Source organism: Enhydra lutris, unplaced genomic scaffold (genome assembly GCF_002288905.1).
Source record: "Enhydra lutris kenyoni isolate GAN:26980312 unplaced genomic scaffold, ASM228890v2 scaffoldscaffold86, whole genome shotgun sequence".
NCBI lineage: Eukaryota > Metazoa > Chordata > Mammalia > Carnivora > Mustelidae > Enhydra > Enhydra lutris.
The window spans coordinates 4,295,531-4,314,478 of NW_019154170.1; the positions used below are offsets into that span (position 1 = coordinate 4,295,531).

The 18,948-nt window shown below is 42.4% G+C and overlaps 2 protein-coding genes and 1 long non-coding RNA gene across 3 annotated transcripts in view; 1 reads left to right on the plus strand and 2 right to left on the minus strand.

Annotated features, from left to right (window-relative positions):
* Nucleotides 1–18,948, plus strand: part of LOC111161712 (zinc finger protein 77-like) — a 106,381-nt gene that overhangs the window by 12,042 nt on the left and 75,391 nt on the right. The gene's annotated exons all lie outside the window — the stretch shown is intronic.
* On the minus strand, nt 2,725–6,051 carry LOC111161716 (zinc finger protein 57-like). The gene has a single exon (XM_022525592.1). The coding sequence runs from the start codon at nt 5,860–5,862 to the stop codon at nt 5,254–5,256; it is 609 nt and encodes a 202-aa protein (XP_022381300.1). The 5' UTR covers nt 5,863–6,051; the 3' UTR covers nt 2,725–5,253.
* Nucleotides 7,227–8,628, minus strand: LOC111161719. Its single transcript, XR_002641541.1, has 3 exons — nt 8,444–8,628; nt 7,833–8,010; nt 7,227–7,299 (listed from the first exon to the last, which is right to left on the minus strand). It is a non-coding gene; the product is annotated as an uncharacterized LOC111161719 (long non-coding RNA).

An 18,948-nucleotide genomic window follows, 5' to 3' on the forward strand; every position in this document is an offset into this window, starting at 1 on the left:
TTTGGGTTTTTGGGTTGTTGCATTTTAGATGTTCTTATTCTGGGTATTAGTCTCATCAAATATGTGGATTTTTCAGGTATTTTCTCTCATTCTGTGAGTTGACATTTTACTATGTTGATACTGTCTTAGATGTACAGAATTTTCATGAACCCAAATTTGTCTATTTTTTCTCTTTTTTAAATATTTCTTTGGCAGAGAGCACAAGCAGGGGGAGCAGCAGGCTCCCCGCTGAGCAGGAAGCCCAATGTGGGACTCGATCTCAGGACCCTGGGATCATGACCTGAGCTAAAGGCAGACGCTTAACCGTCTAAGCTACCCAGGTTCCCCTATTTTATCTTTTGTTACTTGTGACTTTGGTGTTATAGTTAAGAACTCACTGCCACATCCAGTGTTACAAAGCTTTTCTTCTGTTTCTTTCTAAGAGTTTTATTGTTGCAGGGCTTACATGTAGGTTTTTTTTTTTTTTTAAGATTTTATTTATTTATTGGACAGAGAGAGAGATCACAAGCAGGCAGAGAGGCAGGCAGAGAGGGGGGGAGACAGGCTCCCTGCTGAGCAGAGAGCCCCATGCGGGGCTTGATCCCAAGACCCTGGGACCATGACCTGAGCTGAAGGCAGAGGCTTTAACCCACTGAGCCACCCAGGCGCCCCTACATGTAGGTTCTTGATCCATCTTGAGTAATGTCTGTTTATGTTATTAGGTGAGGATCCACTTCATTCTTTTCCATGTGGATGTCCAGTTTCCCCAGCACCATTTATCGAAAGACTGTCCTTTCCCCACTGAATAATCCTGGCACACTTACCAAAATCAGTTGACCAGGGGCACCTGGGTGGCTTAGTCAGGTAAGCGTCTGCCTTCAGCTCAGATCATGATCCCAGGGTCCTGGGATTTAGCCCCACATCGGGCTCTCTGCTCAGCAGGAAGCCTGCTTCTTCTTCGCTCTCTGCCTGTTGCTCCCCCTGCTTGTTCACAGGATCTGACAAATAAATAAAAATCTAAAAGAAAAGAAAAAAACAAACCACACAACTGTATTTAAACCATGAACATATGATGTCTTTCCATTATTAGATCTTTTCTTTCAGCAATGATTTGTCGTTTTACCTTGTATGAGTTTTTTGCCTCGGTGGTTAAGTCCTGAATATTTTATTCATTTTGATGCTATTTTAGTTAGAATTGGTTTTGTAATTTTCTTTTCCTATTGTTTATTGTATTTAGAAATGAAACAAATGGGGCGCTTGGGTGGCTCAGTGGGTTAAGCCTCTGCCTTCGGCTCAGGTCATGATCCCAGGGTCCTGGGATCGAGCCCCGCATCAGGCTCTCTGCTCAGCGGGGAGCCTGCTTCCTCCTCTCTCTCTGCCTGCCTCTCTGCCTACCTGTGATCTCTGTCGGATAAATAAATAAAATCTTAAAAAAAAAAAAGAAATGAAACAAATTTGTGTGTTACCTTTTTATCCTGATACTTTGTTAAACTCATTTATTTTTAATGGTTTTGTGTGCGTAAGTGGACTCTTTAGAATTTTCTGTATATAAGATGTACAGATATAATTTTTATTCCTTTCCAAGCTGGATGCTTATTTATTTTCTTTGCCTAATTACTCTGGGTATAACTTCTGTACCATGTTAAATGGGAGTGGTGAAAGTCATTCTTATTCCTGATCTGAGAGAAAAAAGGCTTTCAGTCTTACCACGGAGTGTGATGTTCTCTGTGGGTTTTTAATATATGGATTTTATAATATTGAGGTCGTTCCCTTCTACTCTTAGCTGATGGAGTGTTACAAAAGGGTGTTGGATTTCATCATGTGCTGCTTCTGCATCAGTTTAAGGTAATAATTTGATTTTTTACCTTCATTCTGTTAATGTGCATTGCATGGATTCATTTTTGTATGCTGAACCATCCTTGCTTTCCAGTAGTAAATCCCACTTCATCAGGGTGTGCAGTCCTTTCAGTTTGCTGCGGAATTCTATCTGCTAGTATTTTGCTGGGGAGTTTTACACACAAATTCATATGGGCTACTGGTGTGTAGTTTTGTTTCCTTGTAGAATCCTTGGCTTTTCTATCAGGGTGATGCTGGTCTCATAGCTTAAGAGGTGTTCTTTTCTCTTCAATTTTTTTGGGAAAATTTTGGTAAGTATTAATATTCTTCTTTAAATTGTTTGGTACAATTCACCAGTGAAGCCATCAGGTTCAGGACTTTTCTTTGGGAGGGTTTTGATCAGTGATTCAATTCTTTATTAGTATAGCTGTTTGGATTTTCTATTGCTTCATGACTGATTCTCAGCAGGTTTCGTGTTTCTAGGAACCTGCCTCTTCCATCTCAGTTCTCCAATTTGTTGCTGTACATTTCTTCATGTTATTCTGTAATCCTTTCTGCTTCTGTAGCCTCAGTAGCGATGTCTTCACTGCCTTTCTGATTTTAACGATTTGGGTTTTCTCTTTCTTAGTCTGCCTAGCTAAATGTTTGTCAGTTTTGTTGATCTGAAAGAACCAAGTTTTAATTTTTTTCTCTTTAATTTTCTCTATTATTTTTCTATTTTCCTTTTCATTTATCTCTGCTCCAATCTTTATTATTTCCTCCCTTCTCTGAGGTTTTGATTTGCTTCTTCTTGCTCCACTTCTTAGGTTGTGAAGTCAGATTGTTGAATTGAAGTCTTGTTTTTTCTTGTTTTTTAATATAAGTATCTGTAGATTATAAATTCTCACTTAGCAATGCTGTTGCTACACTCTGTATGTTTTGGTAAGTTTTATTTTCCTTTTCATTTCTCTCAAGTACCTTTAAATTCCCCTTGGGATGCCTTTTTTCGTGCGCTGGATTACTTTAATGTATGATAATTACTGTTACTGTCCAAGAAAAGGCACTGCTGCTGAGGGGAACCATATGCTGTTAAGGTTGATGATAAGGTTAAGGTTTGTGCCGTTAAAAAGTTACCACATCCGTCCATGCATGTCTCCCTGAGTTTGAAAAAGGTGGTAACAATTTGAAATACTTGAAATACTAAAATAATGAGAAAATAATAATGTTTCAAAGAATATTTAAGTTGAAACTGGAGAATGAGTAGTTTTTATGTTCTCCCCACGTATGTTTCTCTTTGGTGTTTTACAAAGAAAGTGGTCAGGCTGGGCTGTGCAAGAGAACCAGTAGTGGGTGACTGAGGGACATTGGGTGGCTGGGCACATGATGTACCTTTGTGATATCCTTGGTAGTTCTGACACTGTTGTATGTGATTGTGCATGTGTTGAGCTGACTGTATGGCTCTGGGGATTGCTGTGGCTTGTGACATGGATCCTGCCACTGTTTCCAGCCTTAGGGACCTGCTCCCTAATGGAAGCAGGTGTGCATCTCCAGTGGTGCTTCTCAGGAGGAGGACACATCTGTTCTTGAGGTGGGAACTTCAGAGCTGGGAGAGATCTCAGGACGGGCGCTGGAGAGACACACTGCTGGTGCCCAAGGATAAGGATGCCCCAAACAGGGTCCCACTGGGAAGACTGGCTGGTCTTTTGTCTTGTAGCCACAGCATTCCCAAAGTACAGGACTCAGCACACGGTCACAATCATTGCCAAGATTTCTCACAGAAGGATAAGAGGAATAGGCCCGTGGGCCCACGTTGGGAAAGCAAGACACAAGCCCCCACTCTCATCCAGACCTTTCCTGTGCAAGGGCTGAGGGCTGTATGGAAGAGGAATAAAAGCATTTCCACACAAAAATGTTTTCCTACCACTTTCCCAGACACATCCCATTTAAGATGAAATGTTAAGTCTTCAAAAATAGATTTGCACAACCTTTCATTCATTTTGTCCTGATGTGGCCCAGAGATGACGATGTTTCTGGAGATGTCTCCATCACCTTAGTACAGTGTCTGCTCCAGGATAAAGGGGAGGGAAGGTGGCTCAGGCTGCCAGGAAGCAGAGCACAACTCCGCAGGGCGTCAACCCCATGAGCCCGATGTCAGGAGTGGGTGGAGAGGCCACTGTGCCTGAGCTGTGCTCTCCCCAAATGAACAGCTTTGGGTGGGAATTACAATCAGCAATACAACAGTGTGTATCAGATGACTGCAGTACTGTTTATGATAACTGTAAACATTAAACATTTATGTCCATTTTACTCCATCCATCCTGGTGCAAGGGGCATAAACAAAGACTGCTAAACCCACTTTTCCTAATCACTGAAAATTTACTCAGACCCCTAGTAGTAAAGTCAGCATTTACAGTGTTAACATCATAGCCACCAATCAAGATCCCGGCTGGCATGCAAGAGAGGCCAGTGGAGTGGCCCACTGCCCCCAGAGCTGGTCACGAGTGCAGCCTGCAGTTCTGCCACCAGGACGTTCAAACACCCACACCCATGTGCAAAGCACTGGAAAGCCCTGCTCTGTGACGGCCATTTAGTCATAAGTGCATACCGCGTGGCCTAAACCTTTTAACCATCAAGAAATGAAGCGTGAAGTATGTTCCTACCTCCACTCCCCGTGGTTCTTATTATAATTGGAAGACGCACCTTAGCAATAGCCATCATGGAACCCAGAAGGACAAGGTTTATTACTCTCAAGTCCTGGGAAGTACACAGCACACCTGGGGCCACACAGCAAGGCTGTAAGAGAGTGAATGCGGACCTGGTGTTCTGCCTGTTTTGGGGTCAAGGGTGGGATGCCCAGGGTTTTGCAGGTTGACTCTTTAGTAGGAACTTCACTGGTGGAGGGTGGCCTGCTTCTGTACTGGGTGGTTCTGCTGGTAGCCGCAGTCTACAGCCAACTACGTTTAGTCCACATGGAGGTCTTTGACACAGAAGCCGCAGCAGTGCAGTGCTGTCAGGTGCTGCGTTATAATCTGATGCTCACTGTCACGCACTCACACTACAGTACATTATGTAGGAATTAAACTCTGTGTCACATAAAAGCACACTTCACACTACTGTAGCACAAATAAACTACCAAGAAAGAAAATGGTATTAATTGAAAAATCGGGCAAAAAAACAAAACACTTTTCAAACTTCCACACCCTCGCTGAAGGAGGACTTAAGAGTTCTTACATGAGCACTTATTTGTGAAAGAACCGGAAACTCACTATTTCGGGGTCCAGGGTTAAATGAGGTAATGACAAACACAATACCATGTTTACAACTTCCATATTTCCTTCCCGGAGTATAATACATGAATTAGTGCAAGATATTCCAACATTACTTACAGTTACTGAATCTCTCTCTAGAAAGCATGGCCTAACAGAGATTCTTCCAATATTACGTGCATTTCTGGGGCTGCTACCCAGTGTGCATCCTCATGTGGTTTCGAAAGGATGAGGGCCACTTAAAGGCGTTCCCACATTGTTTACATTTGTGGGGTTTCTCTCCAGTGTGCATCCTCACGTGCTTTTGTAATGATGAGGACCAACTAAAGGCTTTCCCACATTGTGCACACTCATAAGGCTTCTCTCCAGTGTGAGTCCACACATGGCCTTGGAAGGATCTGGAAGAAGTGAAGGCTCTCCCACAATTCTCACATTTATACAGTTTCTCCTCAGTGTGGCTTCTTACATGTTCTCGAAAGGTTGAGGGCCAACTGAAGGCTTTTCCACACTGTTTACACTCGTAAGGTTTCTCCCCAGTGTGGGTTCTCATGTGCCCCTGGAAGGACTTGGGGGAACTGAAAGCTTTCCCACAGAACTCACAGTTATACAGCTTCTCCCCAGTGTGAACCCTCACATGTACTCGGAAGGTTTCAGGCCAACTGAAGACTTTCCCACATTCCTTACACTCATAGGGCTTCTCTCCAGTGTGTGTCTTTTCATGTCCTTGGAAAGACTGGGGATAACTGAAGGTTTTCCCACACTGTCTGCACTTATAGGGCTTCTCTGCAGTGTGTGTTATCATGTGTCTTCAAAAGGTGGAAGGATAAATAAAGGCTTTCCCACATTCCTTACACTTATGTGGCTTCTCCCCAGTGTGGGTTCTCACGTGTCTAGTAAGACTGGCAAACCCGCGGAAGGCTATGCCACACTGCTTGCATTCATAAGTTTTTTCTGCTGTGTGACTCTTTTTATGTTGAGCAAGGGAGAACGGATGTTGAAAAGTTTTCCCACATAACTTACACTCATAGGGCTTCTCCCCAGTGTGTGTTATCATGTGCCTTTGAAAGACGGAGGGATAAAGACTTTCCCACATTCCTTACACTTGTATGGCTTTTCTCCAGTGTGAGTTCGCACATGCCCAGTAAAACTGGAGAACTCATGGAAGGTTTTCCCACACTGCCTGCGTTCATAGGTTTTCTCTGAAGTGTGAATCTTCTTATGTTGAGTGAGAGAGTAAGAATGGTGGAAGGCTTTTCTGCATAACTTACATTCATAGGGCCTCTCCTCTGTGTGTGTTACCATGTGTCTTTGAAAGATTGAGGGATAAATGAAGGCTTTCCCACATTCCTTACACTTATATGGCTTTTCCCCAGTGTGTGTTTTCATGTGTCTAGTAAGACTGGAGAACTCTTGGAAGGTTTTCCCACACTGCTTGCATTCATAGTTTCTCTCCGGAGTGTGCATCCTGATATGCTGTGTGAGAGAGTAGAAATAAGGAAAGGTTTTCCCACATAACTTACATCCGTAGGGCTTCTCTCCGGTGTGAGTTCTCAGGTGTGTGCCACAAATGCAAGCCTGCTGGTGTTCCTGATGCAGGTGTGGTTTTTGTCCACAGTGAGATCTGACGTGCCTTTTTTTTTTTTTTTTTTTTTTAAGATTTTATTTATTTGACAGAGATCACAAGTAGGCAGAGAGGCAGGCAGAGATAGAGGAGGAAGCAGGCTCCCTGCTGAGCAGAGAGCCCGATGTGGGGCTCGATCCCAGGACCCTGAGATCATGACCTGAGCCGAAGGCAGAGGCTTTAACCCACTGAGCCACCCAGGTGCCCCTCTGACGTGCCTTTTAAGGGAAGAAAGATGCATGAAGCCTTTCCCACACTTGGTGCATTCATAGAGTTTTACTCCAGTGGAAATATTCTTGCAGAAATTAAAATGAGGAGGGGCGCCTGGGTGGCTCAGTGGATTAAGCCGCTGCCTTCGGCTCAGGTCATGATCTCAGTGTCCTGGGATCGAGCCCCGCATCGGGCTCTTTGCTCAGCAGGGAGCCTGCTTCTCTCTCTCTCTCTCTGTCGGACTCTCTGACTACTTGTGATCTCTCTCTCTGTCAAATAAATAAATAAAATCTTAAAAAAAAAAAAAAAAAAAAAAAAAAAAGAAATTAAAATGAGGAAGCTGGCTGCAAGCTTCTCTGTGTTTTCTTTCTTTCTTTACTTTCACAGAATCTGTCTGTTGCAGGATTTCTGTTAAAAGTCAGAAACACTTTATCAATATTATGTTTATTAATGATTTGTTATTAGCAACTAGTAAGTATTAGAACCAGATGGCTAACTGCATTTTAGTATCCAGAAGTTTTTCTACCGTCTCCAGATCATCTTAAAGTTAACTAAATGCCCTAGAAGCGACCTCTATCATGTTCACTGTTCATACTGTTTATCATGTATGGGGTCTTCCTAAAAGAGTGTCTAACTGAATTATGCTTCAAACACTTGATGTCTCGGTCAAGTTTTTAAAAACCTTCCTAGAATTTGAAATAGATTTGGGGGCACCTGGTTGGCTCAATTAACCGTCTGCTGTCAGCTCAGGTCATGATCTCAGGGTCCTGGGATCAAGCCCTGTGTCATGCTTCGTCCTCTCCCTCTGTCCCTCTCCCACTCCACTTGTCCTCTCTCTCCAAAAATAGATTTGGAGCTTGGTTCTTAGTTTTTTAAATTTCATGACATACCAAAACCCTGTCCTAGGATTAATACCGCTTTACCTTATGAACACAACTCACCTCTGATGTCTTGCATGCTTTCCATGTTGATCTTTACTGCAGTCATCGTCCCAATTTTTTTCTAAAATGTAGGCACAAGAATGATTTCTTGTGAATTTTGCCATCTTCTGTTCAATAGATTTTTTTTCTCAAGCGCATCCTGTTGAGAAACCACTGGCTTTAAACAGTGTTTCATAATCTGAAACAAAAAGGTGAATGAACGTATTAAAGGAGGAAGGAACTTATAAGGAAAGAAAGACTCTGAGGACTTCAGTGCTTTCAGCACTTCACAGCAGCAGGCGGGGTGGGGGGCAGAAGGGCGGGCAATTTACTAACTATCAAGTTTTCCAAGAAACTTCTCTGTGAACCAAAACAACAGATGAAGCCAGCCCCCCACTACCAATAAGCCAAGGAAGCTTCAAGTCTGAACCAAGACAAAAATAAAACCTCAGTTTAATGCACACATTCCCACTGTCATGGAGACATTACTGTGTTGCAGGTCCGAGATGGCTGTGACCATGTCTGTTTTACTTTCCAGTGCATTCCTTTTCCACATTTCAAATTGTGGGAAAGCACCGACAAGAGATACTTGTTTACTAAATGACTAAGTGAGGGCCTGCTGCCGTTCTTACCCACTGAGACCAGATTCTGGAAAGTTTCCAGCATCACATCTCTGTAGAGGTTCTTCTGCATAGAATCCAGCAAAGCCCACTCCTCCAGGGTGAAGTCCACAGCCACATCCTCAAAGATCACCAAGTCCTGAAACATACAAATGCGTGCAGGAGGAAGGTGAGTCCGAAAGCGCCGGGACACTAAAATCAGTTCATAGGAAGTTCAAATCCACCCCACAATATGTGCTCAGACTCCAACAGGCTTACCTGCACCACTAAGGAGTCAACCTAACACAACATTTATCACGACCGCTCTCATCTTACTCCTTTCTATCACCAGAGCCCAGGGAGATATGCCATGCACATTAAGTAAATACTTCTGTTGGAAAGTCTGCAGTGAAAGGGTAACAGACCTCAGTTGTCCAAACCCTGAATATTCTTTAAGACTAGCCCTTGACCCGCTCCTGGGAGGAAATCTGCAAGCTCTCAGAACACATGCACTGACAAGTGTCTGTGTATATATATATCGCCTTGAGCCATGAGACATACAGTATCAGACTTCCAGAGGAGCTGGATGCTGAGAAGCCAAGACCACTCACACAGGAGGGCCCATGACTAACCCTCAGTAAAACCCCAGAGTCCGAGACCTGGGTGAGCTCCCCTGGCTAGAAGTATTTTATAGAAATTACACATTCAGGGGCGCCTGGGTGGCTCAGAGGGTTAAGCCTCTGCCTTCGGCTCAGGTCGAGATCCCAGGGTCCTGGGATCGAGCCCCGCATCAAGCTCTCTGCTCAGCAGGGAGCCTGCTTCCTCCTCTCTCTCTGCCTGCCTCTCTGCCTACTTGTGATCTCTGTCTGTCAAATAAATAAACAAAATCTTTAAAAATAAAAAGAAATTACACATTAAGCTCTGTCTGTACAACTGCATCAAGAGGAGATGACTTGGAGCTTGATCCTGGTTTCTCCTGGATTCTGCTTCATGTTCCTTTTCTATTCACTAACTTTAATACAGACCCTTTCCTCATAGTAAACGGAGCACTGTGTGTGACAGTTTTTCTGAAATAAATCTGTCTGTGGAATAAACATTTCTGTGAGCCCTTGTAGTGAGTCCTCATATCCGAGGCTGGTCTGGGAGATCCCTCATACTGAGCACCACCAACTCCCTCGGATAGAAAGTAATTCACTGCAGGGGCGAGCAGCAGGTTGAAACTGCCAAGATACAGAACCAGGAAACACGAAGACAGACTGGTTACGCAACCTGAAGGAGAGAGAACAAAAATGAAAACAGAAGAAATGTAGGGTACTGTCCGGTGCACCAACACACATGTGCTGGCAGTATGGGATTGGGAGAGGAGGGAACACAACAAATACTCAAGAGATCATGAATAAAAACATCCTAAATTTGTTGAAAATCGGCTACACGTCCAGATGCTCAATGGACCTCAAAGAATAAAACCACAAAGAGGTCCAAGAACAGATACATGGTAGTGAAAATTGTGGAGGCCAGAGATGAGAAATACTGAAAGCAGCAAGAGGAAAACCTGTCACCTGAAAGGCAACCACAATAAGACAAGAGCGGATTCTCCGCGGAGACAGCAGAGGGCAGGGGTAACGGGGCAATGTATTCGGAAGGCTGAGAGCATGAGCAGCTGCCAATAAAGAATCTACATCCCAAAAGCTACTTTTGAAAGTGAAGGCAAAATGACACATTCCCAGGTAACAAAATCTGAGATTTTTTTTTTCCAGGAAAAGCACAATATAAGAAAACACTAAGAAAAATCTTGAAACTGATAGCAATTGAGGCGGAGAGCTTCGATGACAACATAGTAGGAGGATTCCAGTCTGGCTCATCCCTAGAGCACAACTGGACAGTATCAAATCATTCTGAATACCCAAGAAATCAGTCTGCGGGCTGACAGAACAGGTGCACAAGTACAAGGAGAAAAGAGGCCACACTGAGGAAGGTAGGACATGTGAAGCTATAGTTTGGGGGAAACAGATGGCAGGTGCTACAGAGGGAAGGGAGCCATGGTTGCAGAGAAAGGTGAGACGGGAGCACATGGGAATGCAAAAGGAGAACAACTTTCCTAAAGCTAGTGGCTGGGAAAATGAGACAGGCTGATTTTCCCGAGTTTTTGTAACCAGCGCAGCTCAAATACTGGAGTTAAAGAAGTTGGCAGGCTTGACTGGGATAGAGCCCTAAGAGCACTGCCCTACTCCCGCAATGAAGGCATGCAAACATGCCAGGGGAGATAGTGTGATCTGAAGATCATCTAATGGGCACAGGGAGAGACTGTTCACTCTTCTTTTTTTTTTTTTTTAAGAATTTATTTATTTGACAGAGAGAGATCACAAGTAGGCAGAGAGGCAGGCAGAGAGAGAGAGAGAGAGAGAAGGAAGCAGGCTCCTGAAGGCTGGATGCGGGACTTGATCCCAGGACCCTGAGATCATGACCTGAGCCAAAGGCAGAGGCTTAACCCACTGAGTCACCCAGGTGCCCCTGTTCACTCTTCTTGAAGTGCTTCTGTGAGAGGTGATGTTCTCAGAGTTGCTTCTCAAGGGACAAAAGAGCCTGCAGGTGCAATTTCCTCCCCTGCCCCTTAGCATGGAAGCAGAGACACCCGCTGAGAGCCCCTAAGCTGGAAACTGGTTGTTTAGCCTGCTTGCTCATAATCCCACACCCCTGTGATCTGGTATGACTGTCCTTCTGGATCACACCAGCATCAATCCCAGCACAGTGAGATTTTTTTTTTTAAGATTTTTTATTTCTTTATTTGACAGAGAGAGATCATAAGTAGGCAGAGAGGCAGGCAGAGAGAGAGAGGAGGAAGCAGGCTCCCCGCCAAGCAGAGAGCCTGATGTGGGGCTCGATCCCAGGACCCCGAGATCATGACCTGAGCCAAAAGCAGAGGCTTAACCCACTGAGCCACCCAGGTGCCCCATAGTGAGATTCTTTCCTAGAGGACCACCACAGATCCCCTCCACACCAGGTCCCTGAAGTTTGGAGTTTTAAAAATCAGACAACTCAGCTGTTGTAGAGCCCACAATATGTTGCACTACTTCATGCAGACAATCAACATGGACACCGTTTGAAAAGAGCAATCTGGGGCAGCTGGGTGGCTCAGTGGGTTAAAGCCTCTGCCTTCGGCTCAGGTCATGATCCTGGGGTCCTGGGATCGAGCCCTGGGTTGGGCTCTCTGCTCGGAGGGGAAACGGCTTCCCTTCCTTTCTCTCTGCCTGCCTCTCTGCCTGCTTGTGATCTCTGTCAAATAAATGAATAAAATCTAAAAACAAACAAAAAAACAGCAATCTGAAAAACACCTAGGATACATGGGGGGAATTTTTTTGCTCTTCTTTGAGGGCTTCCTTAGAGCACAAGCACGGACTCCCCTCTTGGGACAAAGGAACTGCATGGTGCCATTTTCCTACTCTGCCCCTCAGCATAGACCAGCTTCAGTAAATGGCACAGCACCAACACGGACTTAATCTGCTTACACCAAGTCCTGCCTCCCTGCGCTCTGCAGGTACGGCTTTTCTGACAAGTGCAGCTAAGGACAGCACAGCGGGCCCCTCTCCCCAAAGACCAGCATAAGGCCCCCACCCAATGCACACACTATGTCTACTGACAATAGTTCCTGCAAAGCTCCAGTTCTCATGGAAATAGCATCAGGTCTCATTTAACAAGCAGACCAGAGCACACCTAGTTGAATCTCACCCAACTCTGGCCAAGGTCCAAACTGCCCCACCGCAGGCAAGGAGAGCCTCCGCGAGTGACTGAACTGAGGGACAGAGCAGCCAAAACACAACAGTCGGTGCATGCAGCACATACCAGAGACAATTCCTGAAACACCAGCCCCTAAACATTATATGACTCTTCATAAAGCCATTACTCTCAGAAGCAGGAAACATAAGAGGCTTTCCTAATACACAGAAGAAGACACCTAGACAAAATGCCAACACAGGGAAATTCACCCCAAAAGAAAGAACAGGAAAAGGTCATGGTAAGGGATCTAATTGAAACATATACAAGTAATATGCTTAATGCTGAATTTAAAACAACAATCATAAGGATATGTTGGGCTTGAGAAAAGCATGGAAGACATCAGGGAGATACCACAGATATAAAAGAGCTAAAATTAGGCTGGGGGCACCTGGGTGGCTCAGTCATTGAGCGTCTGCCTTCGGCTCAGGTCATGATCCCAGAGTCTTGGGATTGAGTCTCACATTAGGCTCCCTGTTTAGCAGGAAGCCTGATTCTCCCTCTCCCACTCCCCCTGCTTGTGTTCCCTCTCTTGCTGTGTCTGTCAAATAAACAAAATCTTAAAAAAAAAACCCGACAATGTGAGATTTGAAATCAAGTGAATGTAATGACCACAAAAATGAAAGAAACTAAGGAATGAATAATTTACCTAGAAGATAAAATTATTTTGTTTAAAGGTTTTATCTGTTTATTTGACAGAGATCACAAGTAGACAGAGAGGCAGGCAGAGAGAGAGAGGGAAGCAGGCTTCCCGCTGAGCAGAGAGCCCGATGTGGGGCTCGATCCCAGGATCCTGGGATCATGACCCGAGCTGAAGGCAGAGGCTTTAACCCACTGAGCCACCCAGGTGCCCCTAGAAGATAAAATTGTTTAAAATAATGAAGCTGTACACAATAGAGGAAGAATAATGGATCATGAAAGCAGACTTAGGGAACTCAGTGACTCCATCAAACAAAATAACATTCATATCATAGGAGTCCCAGAAAAAGAGAGAGAAAAAGAAACAGAATTTATGGGAAAAAATAATAGCTGAAAACTTCCCTAAGCTGGGTAAGGAAACAGACATCCAAATCCAGGATGTACAGAGAATTCCCATCAAAATCAACAAAAGTAGGCTAACACCAAGACATATTGTATTTAAGTTTATAAAATACAATGATAAAAAAATCCTAAAAGCAGCAAGAGAAAGGAAGTCCCTAACTTACAAGGGAAAACAAATAAGGATAGCAGCTATCTCTCCACAGAAACTTGGGAAGCCAAAAGGGACTGGCAAGATATATTCAATGTGCTGAATGGGAAAAATCTGCAGCCCAGAATACCCTATGCAGCAAAGCTATCATTCAGAATAGGAGAGAGAAAGAATTTGCCAGAAAAACAAAAACTAAAGGAGTTCACGACCACTAAATGAGCCCTGCAAGAAATATTAAAGAGGACTTATTTGGAGGGGGAAAACAGACCCAAAGTAACAAAGACTAGAAAGAAATAAAGACTTCCAGAAACAATGATAAAACAAGTAATTAAATGGCATTAAATGTATACCTATCAATAATTATGCTGAATGTAAGTGGACTAATGGCTCTAATCACAGACAGGGTGTCAGAATGGTTAAAAAAAAAAAACAAAACCCTGGGGTGCCTGGGTGGCTCAGTCATCAAGCGTCTGCCTTCAGCTCAGGTCATGATCCTGGGGTAATGGGATCGAGCCCCACATCGGGCTCCCTGCTCAGTGGGGAGCCTCATACTCCCTCTCTCACTCCCCTTGCTTGAGTCCCCTATATCACTGTGTCTCTGTCAAATAAGAGACTAATTTTAGACCTAAAGAGACCTACAAATTGAAAGTGAGAGGATGGAGAAAAAATTTATCATGCTAACAACATCAAAAGAAAGCCAGAGTAGCAATACCTGTATCAGACAAACTAGGTTTTAAAGCAAAGACTTAACAAGAGATAAAGAAGGGCACTATGTCATAATAAAGGGGAGTACCCAATGAGAAGATCTAACAATTGTAAATATTTATGCTCTCAACTTGGGAGGACCTAAATATATAAAACAATAACAAACTTAAAAGAACTCATTGACAATAGTACAATAATAGTAGGCAACTTTAACATCCCATTTATAGAAATGGACAGATCACCTAAGCAGAAAATCAATAAGGAAGCAATGGCTTCGAATGACACAGTGGACCAGATGGACTTAACAGATGCTCAGAACATTTCAACCTAAAGTAGCAGGATATGCTTTCCTTTTGAGTGTACATGCAATATTCGTCAGGCAGCTCACACACGGGGCCACACATCAGGCCTCAACAACTACAAGAAGACTGAGATCACACCGGGCATATTTTACAAACATAACACTATGAAACTTGATGTCAGCCACAAGAAAAAAATTGGAAAGACCACAAATACATGGAGATTAAAGAACATCCTACTAAAGAATGAATGGGTCAACCAGCAAATTAAAGAAAAAACTTTAAAAATCCATGGAAACAAAATTGAGATGCAGCAAAAATGGTCATAAGAGTAAAGTCTGTAGTGATACAGCCCTACTTCAAGAAGCAAGAAGAATCTCAGAGAAAAACAACCTAATCTTACACCTAAAGGAGCTAAAAAAAGAACTACAAGTGAAGCCTAAAGCTAGCAGAAAAAGAGAAATAAAAAAGATTAGAGCAGAAATAAATAATACAGAAACTAAAAAAAAAAAAAAAAAAGAAAGAAAGAAACAAAACAAAAACAGTGGAAAGGTTCAATGAAACCAGGAGCTGGTTCTCTGAAAAAAACTAATAAAATTGATAAACCCCTAGTCAGACATATTATAAAGAAAAGAGAGGAGCACCTGGATGGCTCAGTCATTAAGCATCTGTCTTCTGCTCAGGTCATGATCCCAGGGTCCTGGGATCAAGCCCTGCATTGGGCTCCCTGCTCAGCAGGAAGCCTGCTTCTCCCTCTCCCTCTGCCACTCTGCCTGCTTGTGCTCCCTCTCTCGTTGTGTCTCTCTCTGTCAAATGAGTAAATAAAACCTTTAAAAAAAGAGAAAGGACTCAAATAAATAAAATCACAAATGAGAGAAAAGAAGTAACAACACAGAAATACAAACAATTATAAAAATATTATGACAAATTATATGCCACCAAATCGGACAATCTGGAAGAAATGGGTAAATTCCTAAAAACATATAAACTACCAAAACTGAAAAAGGAAGAAATAGAAAACTTGAACAGACCCATAACCAGCAAAGAAATTGAATCACTAATCAAAAAATCTCACAACAAAGAAAAGTCCAGGGCCAGATGGCCTCCCAGGTGAATGCTACCAAACATTTAAAGAAGAGTTAATACCCATTCTTCCCAAACTGGTCCAAAAAAAAAAAAAAAAGAAAAAGAAAAGAAAAGAAAGAAAAATGAAAAAGAAAGAAATGGAAAGAAAACGTTCTACAAGACCAGCATTACCCTGATTCCAAAACCAGACAAAGATTCCACTAAAAAAGAGAACTACAGGCCAATATCCCTAATGAACAAGGTTGCAAACATTTTTCTTGGTGGGGGGGGATGCAAAAATTCTTAACAAAATACTAGCAAATCAAATTTAATACTACTAAAAGAATCATTCACTGCAATCAAGAGGGATTTGTTCCTGGGCTGCAAGAGTGGTTCAATATTCACAACTCAGTCAACATGATACATGACATTAATAAAAGAAAGAATAAGAACCATATGATCCTCTCAACAGAGTCAGAAAAAGCATTTGAGGGGCGCCTGCGTGTCTCAGTGGGTTAAAACCTGCCTTCGGCTCAGGTCATGATCTCAGGGTCCTGGGATCGAGCCCCGCATCGGGTTCTCTGCTCAGCGGGGAGTCTGCTTCCCCCTCTCTCTTTGCCTGCCTCTCTTGCCTACTTGTGATCTCTGTCAAATAAATAAATAAAAATAAAATCTTAAAAAAAAAAAAGAAAAGCATTTGACAAAATACAGCATTCATTCAAGATAAAATCCTTCAACCAAGTAGGGTCAGAGGGAACATACCTCAACATAATAAAAGCCATATATGAAAAACTCACAGCTAATATCATCCTCAATGAGGAAAGTCTCACCACTTTTCTTCTACAGTTGGGAACAAGGCAGGGGATGTCTACTCTCACCCCTGTAATTTAACATAGTAGTGGAAGTTCTAGCCTCAGCAGTCAGACATCAAAAAGAAATAAAAGGCATCCAAATTGGCAAGAAAAAAGTAAAATTTTCACTATTTGCAGATGACATGATACTCTATACAGAAAATCCAAAAAACTCCACCAAAATATTGCTAGAATTGATACACAAAATTCAGTAAAATCGCAGGAAACAAAATCAGTGTACAGAAATGTATTGCATTTCTATACACCAATACTGAGGCATCAGAAAGAGAAATCAAGAGTATATCCCATTTACAATCGCAACAAAAACCATAAGATACTGAGGAATAAACCTACCAAAGAGGTAAAAGATCTGTACTCTGAAAACTATAAAACAGTGATGAAAGAAATTGAAGATGACACAAAGAAATGGAACATGGATTAGAAGAACAAACATTACTAAAATGTCTATACTACCCAAAGCAATCTACACATTTAATGCAATTCCTATCTAAATGTCACCAGCACTTTTCACAGAGCTAGAACAAATACTGCTAAAATCTGTATGGAACCACAAAAGACCCCAAACAGCCAAAGCAATCCTGAAAATGAAAGGAAAAGCTGGAGGCATCATAATTCCAGACTTTAAGCTGTATTACAAAGCAGCAGTCATCACAACAGTATGATAGTGGCACAAAAACAGACACATAGATCAATGGAACAGAAAAGAAAATCCAGAAATGAACCCACAGCTATCTCGTTAACTAATCATCAACAAAGCAAGAAAGAATATCCAATGGAGAAAAAACAGCCTCTTCAAAAAATGGTGTTGGAAAAACTGGACAGCAACATGCAGAAGAATGAATCTGGACCATTTTCGTATACCACACACAAAAATAAAGTCAAAATGGATGAAAGACCTAAATGTGAGACAGGAAACCATCAAAATCCTAGAGAAGAACACAGCCAGCAACCTCTCTGACCTCAGCCACAACTACTTTTTTCTAGATATGTCTCCTGAGGCAAGGGAAACACAAGCAAAAATAAACTATTGAAAGTTCATTAAGATAAAATGCTTCTGCACAGCAAAGGAAACAATCAATAAAACTAACAGGCAACCTCTAGAATGGGAGAAGATACCTGCAAATGATTTAACTGATGAAGAAAAGGTTAGTATCCCAAGTATATAAAGAACTTATCAAACTCAACACCCAGAAAATAAATAATCCAGTTTAAAAAAATGGGCAGAAGACATGAATAGACATTTTTCCAAAAGAGACATACAGATAGATGCCTAACAGACACATGAAGACATGCTCAACATCACTCATCAGGAAATGCAAATCAAAAGGATAATGAGATGTCACCTTACATCTGTCAGAATGGGTGAAATTAACACAGGAAACAAGTGTGGGCGCGGACGTGGAGAAGTGGGGAACGCTCTTATACTGTTGGTGGGAATGCAAGCTGCTGCAGCCACTCTGGAAAACAGTATGGAGGTTCCTTAAAAAATTAAAAATAGAACTACCCTATGACCTAGCAATTGCACCACTAGATATTTACCCAATGGATACAAAAATACAGATTTGAAGGGATACATGCACTCCAGTGTTTATAGCAGCATCATCAACAATATCCAAATTATGGAAAGGACATAAATGTCCATCAGCTGATGAATGGATAAAAAAGCTGTGATACACACACACACACACACACACACACACACACACACACACTGGAATATTGCTTAGGAATAAAAAAGAATCAAATCTCACCATTTGCAACGACGTGGATGGAGCTAGAGTGTATTATGCTAAGCAAAATAAGTCAGTCAAAGAAAAACAAATACCGTATGATTTCACTCATGTGGAATTAAAGAAAAAAACAAACAGGTGAACATGGGGTGGGGGGGAAGAGCAACAAACCAGGAAGCAGACTCTTAAGTGCAGAGAATAAACTGATGGTTACCAGAAGACAGGGGGAGGGTGGGGGGTGGGGGAAACAGATGATGGGTATTAAGTAGGACACTTGTGATGAGCACTGGGTGTTGTAAGTGATGAATCACTAAATTATACACTTGAAACTAATATTACACTGTATGTTAACAGGAATTTTAATTAAAAAAAAAAAACTGATTGCAATTTTTTCCAGAAGGAAAGTTGAAGCCACACAAAAAAGTAAAGAAAATTGGCAAAGATAATGACATAAATGCATATTTTTCTGCTTCATTTTCTTAACTGATTCCAAAGGCAATGATGTAAAATAGTGTTAAAATGCATTGTTGGGTATATAAAACTTAGGGCGTAAAATATTTGTAAACTAATTCCCAAATAACAGCACAAAGGAGGTGGGTAGGAGTAAAACTGTAATGGAAGAGGGATGGAAGTGATTCGAGGTGATAAAGCATTAATTAAAGCATGCATTGTTGGCTTTGCAACATTAATTTGTTATATACAGGGAAATAATGCCTTATAAAGGGGGGGAATAAAACTACATTGGAGGGACGCCTGGGTGGCTCAGTCGTTAAGCATCTGCCTTCAGCTCAGGTCATGATCTCAGGGTCCTGGGATCGAGTCCCGCATCGGGCTTTCTGCTCAGCAGGGAGCCTGCTTCTCTCTCTCTCTCTCTCTCTCTCTGCCTGCCTCTCCGTCTACTTGTGAT